At 38.8% G+C, this 15,758-nt stretch overlaps 1 protein-coding gene across 1 annotated transcript; it reads left to right on the top strand.

The window, feature by feature from the left end:
* Positions 1–445: 445 nt before the first annotated feature.
* On the top strand, positions 446–15,752 carry brd7 (bromodomain containing 7). The gene is made up of 17 exons (XM_005727626.2): positions 446–615; positions 999–1,192; positions 1,310–1,403; positions 1,491–1,548; positions 1,703–1,847; positions 2,327–2,437; positions 3,797–3,966; positions 4,694–4,808; positions 6,131–6,206; positions 6,846–6,953; positions 7,045–7,180; positions 8,059–8,170; positions 8,293–8,340; positions 9,013–9,094; positions 10,669–10,812; positions 14,238–14,378; positions 14,472–15,752. The coding sequence occupies exons 1-17, from the start codon at positions 567–569 to the stop codon at positions 14,534–14,536; spliced, it is 1,848 nt and encodes a 615-aa protein (XP_005727683.1). The 5' UTR covers positions 446–566; the 3' UTR covers positions 14,537–15,752.
* The last annotated feature ends 6 nt before the right edge of the window (positions 15,753–15,758 follow it).

Here is a 15,758-nt window from a genome sequence, read left to right as displayed (position 1 = left end):
AATATTGCGCCACTTGCAAATTTCCTGGCTTCATAAAGGTGCAATACTACATTTTTTCTTTTTATCATGAACTTTCCCTTGTTGTATGTGTTTATACTCACAGTACTGGAGTTGGACATATCTTCTAAGCATCTCGATTTTTTATTTTATTTTATTTTTTTACTTATCCATATATTAAAGGAAAATGGACATTCTGTATATGATTCAGGTGTGCTGAATTATCAATACATAACGAGTGTGGTTAACATGTGCTCCCTGTATTTGTATGTGGCTTAAGATTGATTGAGTGATTTCTCCAGGTGAACGATTATTATCATATGTTATTTTAAAGGGGGGTCATGGCAAATGGCAGTTATGCAGGCCTGGGTCCGTGATTGAAGTTTATTTCAAAGGTTATGTCGCCTCCTTCCGGCTGGAAGGGCGGCCGTACCCATAGACATGGGTATTACCACCGCCGCACCGACAGGTGACGCTGCAAGTGTATCTGCCTCTGGTGAAATTTTACTTCAGCTACCACAGTGCTCAGCCACAGCAGTTGGCCGCCGGTGCAGACCAAAACATAGACAATGGGCAAGAAGCACAAAAAGCATAAGTCCGAGAAGCATGGATATGAAGGTATTTCATCCCATACAGTTTAACTGCTTATCAGAATAAACCGTTTTTACATTTTAAACTAACTCGTAGCCCCTGTGTTTTTGTATTGTAGCACTGTTAGCACGACAATAGAGCTAGTTGGTAAACTAGCTTATTGCTAAACTACCTTCCCGACTTAGTTATATGGATATCGACACGTTTCCATCATTTTTTTTAAATGAAAAATAATAATACTGAGGTGGTGATGTGTGAATACAATACATTGTTCGCTAGACGTGCAGCGTAAGTTAAATGACTTCGAGTTAGTTGTTAGCGGCTATTGTTTCTAGCTTTCCTAAGCTGCCGTATGTTCTCTGTAGTCACACACCATTATTTTGATTATTAATCGATATTTGTTTGTACAGAATATGGAGACAGACCACTGAAGCTGGTGCTGAAAGTGTCCGGAAATGAAGTGACGGCAGGAAGCTCGAGCCTTGACACTTTTTATGACGAACAGCCGGCTGACTTTGACAAACCCAAAGACAAGAAAAAGAAGAAGAAAAAGGATAAAGAGAAAAGCTTTGGGTCACCAGAGGAGGAAAAGGGGAAGAAGAAGGTAAACATCATATCTGTTGGTATAGATAATTTCGCATATAATGTTAAATATTTTAAAAGGGTAGTGTGTGTGTGAATTTAATGTATGTTTGTTTGTTTGTTTGTTTGTTTATTTTAGGTAACTAAAAAGAAGAAAGGGCAGGAGGCAGATGGAGATGATGACCGGGAGCAGAGCAGGACTCCTATACGTTCAGAGATTGATAAACAGGAAGGTAATGTTAAATATTTCCCAAATTAATACTAACACTTATTCTGAAGGTTGTTGAAAGAATCTTAAGTTATTTTGCTCCTTTCCACAGAAAAAGAACAGACTCCTCTGCAGGAAGCTTTGAATCAGCTCATCAGGCAGCTCCAAAGGTGCAGCAGCATTTATCACCTATTGATCAGGGATAATTGTGCATTTACATTTTTATTTGACATTTAGTAATATCTATAAATAATGAGGTGAGCAACTCACCGCATTAGGTAATGATATTTCTGCAACTAAAAACTGTTTGTGTCTCCTCTGCAGGAAAGACCCGAACGCATTCTTTTCATTTCCAGTGACAGACCTCATTGCTCCTGGTTACTCTGCAGTCATCAAGCGTCCCATGGACTTCAGTACAATGAAGGACAAAGTAAAGAAAGAGTGCTACCAGTCACTGGATGAACTCAAGGTACATGTCTGTGTACTATTGCATTCGGTTAGAAGAAATAAATAAAACCGTTCTTTCAAGTTTAAAGACACAGATCTTGTAATTGCTGATACTCTAGCTTACTGTAGGACACATTGACGTGGTGCTTATGGAGGACTCCCAGGTCCTTTTACATCCACTAATGATACTTGTTTTGGGTGAAAAAATTAGTATTTTTTCCCTTCTTAATGTATGTTCTGATACTTGATGTTTTTTGCCTGTCTTTGATGACAAGTAGCTTCAGTGCAATTTACAGATTATACTTCTTTGTTTGATCAAACTGCTAAAACTTTGTCAATGATGTCTTCACCTTATTCAAAAAAAATTTAAATCATGTTAAAAATGTTAAGTATATTTGTTTTCCCTAAAGGCCACATTTGAACACATTTTTAGTGTGTTTTAACTAACAGAAGCTGTTGTATTTGTCATGCTTTAAAATGTTACGCATGTCGTTGATGCAGGTTGATTTCAGGATTATGTGTGAAAATGCCATGATTTACAACAAACCTGAGACAATCTACCACAAAGCAGCACGGAAACTGTTACATTCAGGAATGAAGATCTTGAGCCAGGTATCGTGACCTTGGACTGTCATTTTCTTTGACCTCTTTTACTTGGGGGTAATTTGGGTTCATCAAGTTTTTAAAAAATTAAAAATTTAGGAGCTTTATTTTAAAACAGTGTACATGATAACAGAAAACTTCTGTTTGAAAGCCCCCAAAAATATATTATTTCAAATTATTTCAAATAATTTTTTGTGCATCTAAATTTGTTGTAAAGACGATTTGTGTCTATATTAGCTGTTGTACTTTCTTTGTAGACATCTGTCAGCAATAAAAACTGCACACAAACATACTGCATTCATATGCACCAATTTTTCTTTTATAATTATATAACCATAACATTATTTGAATGGCACTTTTTAAAACACATAGTTCCATAGTAATAGTACAGACAGAAAATGAAACATACAGTCTTACATTCGTTCTTACATACGAAGGGGTAAACATTTTAAGAAAAGTTAACATATAAAAATTTGCTGTCATCAGTCTTTTAAAACAAGGAAGCTTTTATCAAAGTTAGTGAGCTGCAACCTCAAAAGCTTGGTCGTCTCTGGATTTAAAATAGAAGAGTGTGGAATAGTTCACAGACTGTAATCAGATGACTGGAGAGGCCAGTTGTTGGAATGTGGTGTCACTAGCACTGTTATATAGACAGGAGCCTGGCCATGTAGGGCTTTATGTGTTATTAATAACATTTTAAAATTAACTAAAATGTTTTGTTTTTGTGAGCAGCAGAGCTGCTGCATTCTGAACAATTTGAAAACAGGCTCATAGTAATCTAAAGATTGTGGCTCAAGAGTTGGCAGTTCATCTTGTAATCAGAAGGTTGCCAGTTCGAGCCCCGGCTCAGACAGTCTGGGTCGTTGTGTTCTTGGGCAAGACACTTCACCACTACTGGTGGTGGTGGTCAGAGGGCCCGGTGTCGCCAGTGTCCGGCAGCCTCGCCTCTGTCAGTGTACCCCAGGGCAGCTGTGGCTACAATGTAGCTTGCCATCACCAGTGTGTGAATGGGTGAATGAATGTAGTGTAAAGCGCTTTGGGATCCTTAGGGACTAAGTGAAGCACTATACAAATACAGGCCATTTACATAAAAAGTGAGTTACAATAATTGAGACAGGAGAAAAGTGAATTATGTACTAAAAGTTCCAAAATAGCACTCAAATAAGGACCCAGGTGTTCTCTACTGATAAATAGCCTGCTGTAAAATAATCTGTAAGTCAGGCTGCTGTAACCTTGCTTTAGGAACAAAGCAACAGTTGGGGGCAGCAGATGCTCACAAACTCAGCACCACAGTTTTCTTCTCCTTGGTTATTTTTTTTCTCTTTCTTAAACCCAAGTAAAAAGCATGTTTTTCACCTTCCCTAATAGGAAAGGCTGGACAGCCTGAAGCAAAGCATAGATTTTATGGCTGGTCTTGACCCTTCTGCCAAACAACCTTTGAAATCTGAGGAACAAACGAGCACCTTTCTGGACCAGAACAAGGAGGGACCTGCGACTACAGACAGCAGCGAGAGGTCACAGACACCCAGCACTCCCAGGTCCTTTCACATGTTGACTTTGCACACGTGTCCTTAAGCCTTGATGCCACATTTAAGTGTAGCTTGGAGAGCCCAGACTGCAAGAGGGATTTTAATAATACTCCTGACCATACTGTCAATATTTTAACCCCTTAAAATTACAGTTGGCCTGACACAATTACATATTTGTAAAATTAAAAGAGTAGAAGGTTTCACATTTGTATCAGCAGAACTGAGAAATATGAAGAGATGCAGCATATGAGTGGAAACAGTTTCCCATAAGTGCATCGTGTTGATTCCTGTGAGCTTGTTTTTCACTGTGGAGCTGGAGGCTGAGAATGTGGGGAATGCCTGATGACATGCTGGGGCTTGTTTTCTCTTGGCTATCATCTTTTACAGCTGTGTTTTAACTTGGTGATGTAACAGAACCCGTATGCTGACATTATGCATTTTATTATGACTCGCTATAAGAGGACGAGCCCCAGAAAGCCACGTAGTAGGCTGTTTTTCATTCAGTTACCTTTTATCTCGTAAAATATGCTGTCTCAAAATCTGTTCGTTGACGTCAGCAAACGCTTACAGGTAAATTATCTGAGGAATGAACACAGATTGTGGGCATACAATGAACAGAAAAACTCCTGCAAATTTCCTCTCTGCTGTGTGTATACTTTTTGTTGTTGCCACAAAGTACATTCACGGTCACAGTGTCTCATCATCTGGCATCTTTCAATTTGCTTTTCATTTGCAGACAGGACAAAGACTCTAAGGACGAAGCAGCAAAAGCAGAGAAAGAGCTTCAGGAAATACGCAAGGTCATTGAGAAGTCTGGAGGAAAGCTGTCCAACAGAGTGCTGCAGTCTGATGTGAGAAAACAGGGTTAAACACAAGAACACGCTTTCAAACTGATATATCTGATCTTTTAGATCATAATGTTTCAGATGGCATTGTGGTATTACAGGTCCCATTCTCTTAAGAATGTTCTAAATAACTTTGTGGAATGACTTGCTCATAAATCTTAAGCAGTTTTTACTGATTTAGACAAAATTTCCAACACTAAATACATTATCACACATTATAACGCAGTATTTTGCACCATGGTTATCTTATGAATCAAAATAGTAACCATGGAAAGGAGAAGTTAAACTCATGTATAGCGGAAATGTAATTTCTTAAGCATAAATCCCAATTGTTTACACTTAAGAGCGGATGCAATTTAACTCGCTTTAGAGTACGTAGCCAGCAAGAGCTTGTTGAAAGTTGAAAGCAGTAATTGAATGAAATGATCTGAAGGGTAGATGAAAAAAAGACATGAGAAGAAGCAGGATTAAGAAAAGTCATTGCAGATTAGATAAGGAAAATCTAATATGAGACATATATTAATCCTTTCAGATTTCCATTACATATAAATTGTAAATATTTACTTATGTTTTCTTTTTTTCTTCTCAGTGAGGGGAAAAAAGTAAGACAAAGCGAACCAACTAACCCCGGCAGATCCTCGTTTAACCCCATAGGGCCAGATTTACTAATATGTTGCACCAGAAAAAAAAGTTCTCTCAATATTTACAAATGGACAAAATTGTAAGAGTTGTTAACCTTTTGAACTTTAGCGCTATTTGGCGATTGCACTCACGCGCTATTTTGCCCCATTTAGGAATTTTGGCCCATAAAGTTGAATCAAGATATACTGATGTTTCCTTTTATTAATAAACAGATCATAGTGGAAGTATAGTTTGTTTTTTTTACTTCACATTTTTGTAATTTCTTTAGAATTACAGAACAGCTGCTTAAGGTTGAAAAGACTTGAGCTACATGTTCTGGACACTGTGTTTTTAGTTGTGTGATGTAATCAGTGCTCACTGTTATTATTTTTACAGGCTGTGTGTGCAGTCTGTGACCACAGAGATTTAGAGCATGAATAAAAATGCTTTGCCGCTTTTGTTTTGCCAAAAGAGCTTTGGCGCTCTACTTTAAAAATTAGGCTTTGTGTTTAAAAACCAGTAAGGGCCCCAGTTTAAAATATATCCACACCTTCTTTTTTGTTTTAGACTCTGGAGACGATGTTGTAGAGTCAGCGCTGGTTATTTATCTGATGTCCATTGTGTCTTATCTAATTAACTAGAATCCAATAATGTAATATTTTCTCATTATTTTTATTCCTCTTTCACTATCACTGTTTGTTTTGTAGTTGGAGTTTGCAAGGCGGAAGTCAGATGGCTCCACCACTCTGGCTATCCTCAACCCAGCAGATCCCTCAGCAGGAGGTGAGACCATTTTGGAACTATAAAAGAGCTCAATTAGACCAATTATTACAATTTGCCACAGCGGTGGATGTTCATGTTGAATATGGCTTTAATGTAAAAAGATCAGCACATATACCATTAATCCTTTTAGGCCAAAAGTGCAGGCTTGAATTTTGAGTCAAATGGGTTTATGTAGGACAACCAATCAGAAGGAAACAGCTTAAAGAAAGAGGAGCTAAAACAGTCTGTTTTCAGTTGGCGTTATACTTCTGTGTTAAATCTACATCACAGAGACATTATAAGCGCAAAATGTTCTGAAACCCTAGAAATGTAACTACACGACTCCATCACTGCAGCCCACACAGTTATAAATGAAAACACCATCAGCTTCTGTTGTAAGCTCTGGCCGTGGATGAACTGAAAGGCTGCACCACTCTTGAAGTCCAAAAATACAAATATAGAAGCATAATAAATCCACTTTACACAACAACATCTTATACACAAAAAAGCGAAATATAAGTTTCCTTTGGCTTCTTTGATTTTAATTTCTGTAAACTATGACTGGGAAATTTTAATGGTTGATTAGTATTTCCAGACCTATAAAAGAAATGATGATGCAGCCAGAGACTTGAGGGGAAAAAACTGTGTTTGCTGTTGCAGATGTGGGTTATTGTCCTGTGAAACTCGGCATGATGTCCAACCGGCTGCAGAGCGGTGTGAACACCTTGCAGGGTTTCAGGGAGGACAAGAGGAACAGGATCACCCCAGGTACGGCTCTACCTTTATGTTTCTCCATATTGTTGATATCAGAGTCTCAAAGGAAAGACAATAAATTATCTGTGTGCGGCACTTTCCACAGTGTCCTACATGAACTATGGGCCATTCACCTCCTACGCGCCAACCTACGACTCCAGCTTCGCCAACATCAGCAAGGAAGATTCTGACCTTATCTACTCTCTCTATGGAGACGAGTCCAGCCTGCAGGGCTCAGACAGGTATGAACAGCGTGTCTGTATAAGGACCCGAGCTCTGTGTCTTTTAAGCAGCGAGGCATTCCTCACTGATTACTTTCCAGATGTTCCTCTTTTTCCACTGGATTTTCTGTATCAGGAGGAGGTAAACTGTAAGCGGAGCCTCACCCTGACTCAAACCCTTCATCTCTTCGTAAACTTCAGTTTCATCTTGTTTCTGTTTTATTCTCTCATGATGTTCATGCTCATAACAGGTTGGTACATCTTGTGGAACTCCAAAGTGTTCAGAATGAAAAAGATCTAGGGAATATAAAAGCCATAAAAAGGTTTGAGTAGGTGAAGCTACATGGGCCCGTTCTATGATGACGGCTGCAGCCAGTGGGGACCATTAGTTATCCATGACAGAATTTTAATTTCAATTTTATTTTTCTACATAATTTTTAGGATAATTTTAAGGAAATACATATATATATATGGTTGATCCTTAAATCATTCAACTGAAAAGTTCAGTAAATGCAAGGTGATTTAAAAAAAAAAAGGGGGGGGGGTAAGCAATCAATTTTTCCAAGGGGCTATGGGAAACTGGGACTACTACATATTACTATATGTATTTAGCTTATTGTTACCACATGCTCATTGTCTCTTGTGTCTGTTTTTTCCTCTAAACGGAAAAGCACAGTATGATTTTTGTTTACAAATTAATGAAAATCTTTAATTACCATTAGTAGCACGTCCTTATTTGACTGGTTGTGTAGGCGGTGCAGTTATTTTTCCACCAATTTGCAGGAGTGTCAATATCAACTACTTGTCATTATTCTCAGTCAACAAAATGATTCAGACTTTTACACCGCTGCTGCATAGGAAATAACTAGTAAAGTTTCATTTGGTTGGTTGTTTGGCAGCTTGTCAGAGTTCCTGGCCAAATCAGAAGAGTATGTGTACAAACTGGCAGACAACCTCCTGGATGCAGTGACAAACGGAGAGCATTCAAGAATCCTGAAGGACACCGAGCAAGTAAGCTTTTCTCTGACGTCATTTGTTGTTTTTTGTTTCAGGACAGGAAAGTCTTCCAGTTGACTAAATAAATGTTTTTGTTTTGCTTTGGGGGGGTGTTTTTGTCATTTTTTTTCCTCCAGCAAGTAGAGCAGCTGTCAAATATACAAGAGGACAAGGATACCGTGGAGGTGAGAGAATCTGGAGCTGAAACCCTGATCAAAAAATGTGCAGCATGTAATAGAAATGTGCGTGAGGTGAGTCGAGTGACGAGTGCCAGCGTTCGCTATGTAATACAAAACCGGAGCCACTCATCCTCATCAGCACTGCTTTTGAAGCTGCTGCTGTTCAGTGCAAAGCATATCACGTGCTCCTCCATTATACCCCATGGATTTAATTTGTGTTCTAGATGGCCTCAGCTGATGACTGCTGCATCCACCAGCTGTGTCAACATAGCAGGGGCCTGGTGTAAAGATGGAAAGAACATTTCCTTTTAAAACACAGCAGTACTACATGCTCAAGGCCCGCTGTTGGAGAATTTTGAGAGGACTGTTTTCCTCTACTGCCCACTGACTGTGAAGCTGAATCGCTCCTCAGAGCAGTAGAGGAAACCAGAGCAGGGGCCCACCGTCAGACAAACAGCGGCCCTTTGTGCTAGCTTCTTGCTGTTTTTGGCCGCCCTCCAGTTTACTCTCATCCCCTGCTCGGGTGTTGCAGCTTTTGATTAGGCCTGATTTTATTGTAGTGAAGAAGTAGCATGACAAAAGAAGCTTCAAAAGATTGTGATGTTCCCTTTTATGTCCAGTGTGGAATGCATTTTTCTAATCTAACTAACCATGTTGTTTCCCCTCTGTCTTTGGTAGGTAGCTGACCCCCAAACATGTGACAGACTGGATTTCCTGCGCTCTGCTGCAGGCCTGCAGATGACTGAGGAGCTTTCTGAGGGTAAAACGTCTGACTTTTTTTTTTCTGTATTTAAAGTGGCAGCTAATTACACTTTTAGGAATGATCAGAACATCTTTAAAATGTTTAATTTGGTTCCTTTAGAAAGCACTATAAACACATGTCATTAATACTTTTCATCTTTCCATGATGAAAACAAGCTAATCAAGATAAAATGCTTATTGTGCCGAATTCTGTTTCGCAATCATGCTCGTTTTGTCATTCAGGCACCTCCACGTTTTTTTTTCCATCCAAAAGCCCAAATTACATTGATGGACTCATTTAGTTCATCTTTTGTCACTGCCTGGTCCTCAGCCCTGGATCTGTGTTAATTACATGATCAAAAACTTGTGACCTTAGTAATTGTGATGAAATTTTTTGCCAAAATCAAGCACCTAATGTTCTACATCTACATACACATGTAGATCTACATCCACAGGAAACTTTCAGTCACTACAGCCCTGACCCTAACAATTCTTAAGTGGTTCAATTCATACCTGGGTTTTGGTTGTTGTTTTTTGGGGAGTTTTTTGTTGTTGTTGTTGTTGTTTTTTAGGGAAATGGGCAGTAGGGAAAACAGCCCTTTTTTTGTTTTTTACCACAGGGAACGTCACTTAATCATAAACATGATCATCAAAATACTGAAATTTACCTGGAGAAAAAAAACATCTTTAAATATCACAGCACTCACCAGACTACCAGGATCTACCTGAGCATTAACATCCTACAATGGATATTGTGATAGAGCATGATGGAATTATGATACAAGTTTGCAGACCTTCAGTTCTCGTGTCATAATTCTTAGTCCCAATTTTTTGCAGGATCTTTATCTTTAAGATTAAAAGTACCTTTGGATGAATGCTGTTGCTATTTAAATAAAACTGAGATGACAAAGCCAACATGGGAATGTATCTTTTCAATTATTCTGCATGAATGCACTGTTAATGTCCCCACTGGCTTCCCATTGTTCTTCGATGGTATGACAATCAAAAAGGGATTTATTTTCCTTCTTAGTGGTATTAATTTTTAACTCAGCAGAAATATTTTTAATGCCTTTTCTTGATGGCAGGAAATAAGAAGAATTGTGGCACTACAGGCAGTTTAAGGACCTGCCTCATGCTGATGAGAAGAGAAATGAGAATCAGAAAACTACAAGTTCACATAGTATTGGGGATATGATGAAAAATCTGTCATGGTACTTTTTAAAATTCATGGCCATTATTTATTATAATATTTGTTCTCCCTATGTATATACATAAGTGTACCGTGGCTCATTGTTCTGTCAAGATAGTACATAATGTAAACATTTTAATGTCTAAAACTGTTTGAGCGACATATTAGCTGTCCATCGTCCTATTATGTTTCCTTTGAGATCTTTCTAGAGTTCTTCTGTCATCAGCTTTCGGCACCTTCGAGTATTAATGTAACACGAGAACCCAGGGGTCTGTGTCAGGGCTCAGAAACAGTGGCTATATTGTGTTAGAAAGAAATGATTTGCGGGGGGGGGTTACCAGAAGGTAACTGGAGGAACTCAGAGGAAGTATTTACTTGCTGTGTGTTCTCCTTCCCTCACACAGAAGCCCTGAACATCCAGCAGAAATTGGACGAGACTACAAAGCTCCTGCGCAACTTGCAGGAAGTTCAGAGGGAACGTCTGAGTGCCAAGCAGCCACCAAACATGATCTGCTTGCTGGCCCCGACTGCCAAGGAGCTGGAGCTGGGTAAGAGCCTCATAGTGCATGGGCGTCTTTGTTCTTCCACTAAAGTCAGCTGTAGACCTCGAACAACACTTCATTTACCTCTGTAGCCTGCATCCTTCACAGGTGTGGTAGACATTGGCCTGATTCAGATCACTGGGACCCCCTTTCCAGAATATTTTTCTTTCAATCAATCAATCTTTATTTATAAAGCACTTTCCATACAGAAATGTAGCACAAAGAGCTTTACATGGTTAAAAGCAGCCCACCCCCCCCTCCAACTCACTCCCCACACTCTCATTAACATAAATGATCATGGATACATACATACATACACACACATCCCCCCTCAGGGTCCGCGAGGGTTCATATGGTAAAAGCAAATGTGAGAGATAAGAAGGCCCAAGACCATTAAGACATTTAAAAACCAATAAAAGAACTTCAAAATCGATCCTGAAACACACGGGGAGCCAATGCAGCGTTTCTAAAACCGGTGTAATGTGGGCCCGCCCTCTGGTCTTCGTCAGCACACGAGCTGCAGAGTTTTGTAAAAGTTGTAAAGGTGAAATATTATTTTTGGGGAGACCAGAGAACAGGGCATTACAGTAATCAATGGACTGGTAATAAAAGCATGCGTCAACATCTCCGTGTTGGCCCGAGAGAGAATAGGGCGGACTCTGGCTATATTTTTTAGATGATAAAATCCAATTTTGGTTACATGTTTAATATGTGGGATAAAACCAAGCTCGGAGTCAAAAATAACACCCAGGTTTTTCACTTGTAGCGAAGGACATAGTGAAAGTGCCTGTAATTTAGACAAGAGTTTCTCTCTCTGAGCCTCAGGACCGATGATTAAAACTTCAGTCGTGTTCTGGTTAAGCTGTAAAACGTTTTCTGCCATCCAAGATCTTATATCTAAATTACAGTTAAAAAGGGCATCCATTGGTCTGGTGTCTTTAAAAGAGTGAACCCAGCGGGGGAAAAAACACATTTTTATGTAACCTGTGCCAAAATTTCTTTTTTAACCACTTAAACCCCACCCCCCGGTACCGGGGGCAAAAAGGAGGAGATCATGTTTAATCGATTATAACGCTGGCTGAGAAATATAAGTCCAGACATGTGTGGTATCCACAGAAACCTCAGAATCTCAGCCAAAATGTCATATAAACCATTTCTACAACCACCAAACGCACTGGTTAGCTTCCAGGGCTATCACTGACTCCACACACCAAGTTTCACCACGATCAGACCAAAATTCACTGAATGAGCCGCAAAAGAAGACCACAAAAACACACAGCGGCGCAAATGCGCTAAGACAGAAATTGGCTTACCGTCCCAATTTCCTCCGTTATTTTTCGCTGGTAGCCACGTGATTACCAGTAGTTACCATGCCTACCTAGCCACATCAGAGCCGTTTTCCGTCAACAACCTCCATTTTAGACCCACCTACAGACACGTGACTGGACAGACGCAACATGTAGTAAATTTGGGCCCACGTAGGTTTTGGCATTACAACGTCTAAATGGTTGAAGTGACGTGAACGTGGCATCGTTACAGTGAATCTATTGGCTCAAACGATTAAAAAGGTGTCAATCACGCAAATTGACCAAAAGAAACCAAAGTTACAGCCCGCATTTTTAGGCCTTATTAATTTCTACTCTTTAATACCTAAAAAAATCAACTGGCATGGTGTACAATTGTGCCAAAATTGGACATTTTTGTACAACATCTGGATATTCATGTATTGACAGGGCTGTAATTTTTTTCACTGTTTCACTTTAGAAACAAATCTTTGCACAGATGATGTTTATATGTTGGTTACTGAATTTCTGGAACCAAATGTGATCTGAGTCATATTTTTAAAAGGGTTATATGCTATAAATAAAAAAAATAAAAAAAATAGGCGAGGATAAAATCTAGTTACTTTTTCTGTGTTCCAGTCTCAGTAACTTTGACACAGTAATATCTGCGTCAATATTTACACCTCTGATGAAATTTCCCAAGTGTTAGCTTTATTTTGATACCAAGATTGTAAGGACAGAGTTTGTAATTGCAGAGAAATAATCAATTAAATTTGGGCATTACATTTTTGAGCAGGAAGCTCAGAAACCCCCTTGGGGCTTAAGAGGCTAAGAGACACATTTTGTGGAAAAGAACTTTTATGCTGAATGGCAATACGTAGCTCTCTATTTCAGATGACTTTATAAAATTAAAAAGCGACCTCTAATTTCATAGGCTATATTTACAATTAATAGGGTTTTCAGATAAACGGTTGTCCTTGATCACCATTTAATACTTTTGTGTTTAAAATAACCTCTTTACTCGGTAAATTGTTACTTAGGATGGTGTGACTTCATGCAGTGCTGAACTGAATTGTTACATGCTGTAACAAGTATTGTTCTGATAACTTAAGAGATAGCCTTGTGGAATGCCAGCACAGGCACCAGCCAATCAAATTAAGCCGAGGGAGCTAGTTCCTTATTCAGTTCAGCATCAAAATGTAGGAGACTTTAAACAAGAAACGTCAATTACTGTAAGTACAGTCAGCCACACTAGGCTGATTATCTTACAATAGGACAAGAATGAAATGAATTTCTTTTTGTTTAAATACAATTTCGCAAACCTGCCCATCAGTTTACTCACTGATTTAGGATGATTCATTGATTGCTTCCTTTCCATGGTAGAGCATTTAAACCATATATTTAAGCCACTTCCAGCTATCAACATGTATCAACATATCAGCTTGTTTTTCCTGAGGTCACTTCCTGTAAAGTGACATTTTGTAATGGATGTAACAGTTCTTAAGAAATGTGGTTCAGTTCATATCAGTTTTTCTTTCTCTCGCTCGCCGTTTGTACTGATAACTTAATTAACTCATGTAGAATGCCAATACAGGCACCAGCCAATCAAATCATGTTAAGTGTAAAGGCAGGAAGCTATTTCTTTATTCAGTTCACCATTAAAATGTAGGATAATTTAATTAATATAATATAATAACAAGGTTAATAGCAGTTCCGTTATCTTGCCTCAAGTGTTGTCACCATGTTAAACATGTCAGCAGCATGCTCCTGCCATCACATTTAACATTATTAGCAATTTGTTGATACGTCTGTATCTGTGTATTCAACAGTTAATAAATGAAAATTAAAGTAAAGGAGAGATGTGAGAAACACCCTTCAAATATGAGTGTTGCCTGTTTTGCCCACCAGAGGACACTCTGTTGCCAACATGTTTGGAGCTGCAAAAACAAACAGCAGCTGATCCAAGTCAGAGTATCAATAGATATATAGATTAAAACAAACAAAAAATAACCAGATGTAGGCCTGGTAAATACAACCAGTCATACATCTGTTTTTTTTGTTTTTTTTTAAAAAACAAAAACAAAAATCTGCTTTTTCTTAATATCTTAATTTCCTGCTATCTTCACGTTCATCCTCCTACCTTTACAGCTGAGAAGGTGACATCAAACTTGGCTGAGCTGACTAGTCAGGTGGCCCCATGTGATGTCAGCAGTATCTACGGCATCAGGAAGGCCATGGGCATTGCTGCCCCTCCAGACCCACCTGAGCTCTTCATAGACCTCACTACAGGTAAAAGGCAGTTTCTCTTAAGTTGTGTCAAATGCAGTATGTAACCTTACAAAAAACAGAAAATTGCAGACGAGAACTTTTCCACGTTTTCAGTGCAGGACACGGCTGAAGCCATGGAGACCAGTTGTCCAGATGTGGTTCCAGTTATCGCTGTGTAATGAAATTCCAGACACTCTCATTCAGTGTAATAACTTAAGTTTTGTAAAAAAAAAAGTGCTTTTTGTGTTACATTTGTATGCTTTTCGGCCAATAAACTTTTTTTAATAAAAACCAACAACCTTGGCTCTTGTGTAACGCTGCGTGACAAACTGCAGACTTAAAACATTTATTACATTCTTTAACTGTACAAAAGTCAATGTCACATTTGTTCACAGAAAGGCCAGTACATTATTATTATTATTATTGTTGTTAATATTATGTAACCACAATTACAGACAAAATGTTGGTCTCAGAAGATAAGGCCACAAGACAAGTTTCAGAGGCACAGAAAGTGATCCAGATCAGTTTAAGTGGTCTCTGAGCTGGGGCCAGAAAAAACATTCACAGCAGGCAGGTTGTTAGATCACACAGATCGAGGACATCGAAGAGAGCGTCACAGATACCCTTCATCGCAGCATATATGGAGACAGGCAGGCAAAGATGCTGAAAATGGATTTCTTATCTGAGCAGATTAAACACTTACACAGATGGCATACATAAAGAAAATGTATTTCCTCCTGAAATACAGTACGTACCTTAATATTAAATAATTGTTCCTAAGGCCAAACAGCACAGCTGGAATTCCTAAAAGGTCACATAAAGACCACAAAGTGATGGAAACCTAATCTTAATCTGCTTCAGGATTTGCAGTTTAGCCACAAAGTAAAGCTTCCTAGATTTACTTCTATAGATGGGAGCAAGAGAAGTTTCCCTGTCTTCTGCACAGCTGGTTTCTGACATTGAAACAGCTTAACACATTTATGTCTGGCTCATTACACAGTAACAGCAACAGTGTCCATCGCCTCTCAAAACGAAACCCATACAACTTTCAGATTCAAACAGAATCCACTGGAGATTTTTCCCCCTCTTATTTTTTGTTTTAAAAGACCAAAATGGACATCCAAAATCTCAACTGCATTTGGCTTTAGTACAATACACATTTTTTTTCTATCACATAAAATTACAGACATTGAAAATAGTACAAAAGTGATCGATCACTTGTGTCAATGTGTTTGTGACTAGAAAAAGATGGTGATTGTACATACTGACCATCTCCTCAGTCATCTCCTGATCCAACCATGAGATGCTGGGTGTTGAATGCAATATCCACCACACAGCAAATAAGCAGTTCCTTTAAAAATCCTTAATTCAGTAACATCACAGGAACGCAGCTAGCAGGTG

This window comes from Pundamilia nyererei, unplaced genomic scaffold (assembly GCF_000239375.1).
Source record: "Pundamilia nyererei isolate P.nyererei 1_Seehausen unplaced genomic scaffold, PunNye1.0 scaffold00025, whole genome shotgun sequence".
NCBI classification, from domain to species: domain Eukaryota; kingdom Metazoa; phylum Chordata; class Actinopteri; order Cichliformes; family Cichlidae; genus Pundamilia; species Pundamilia nyererei.
Note: the sequence above shows the minus strand (reverse complement) of the source record. Positions and strands in the feature narration are given on the sequence as shown.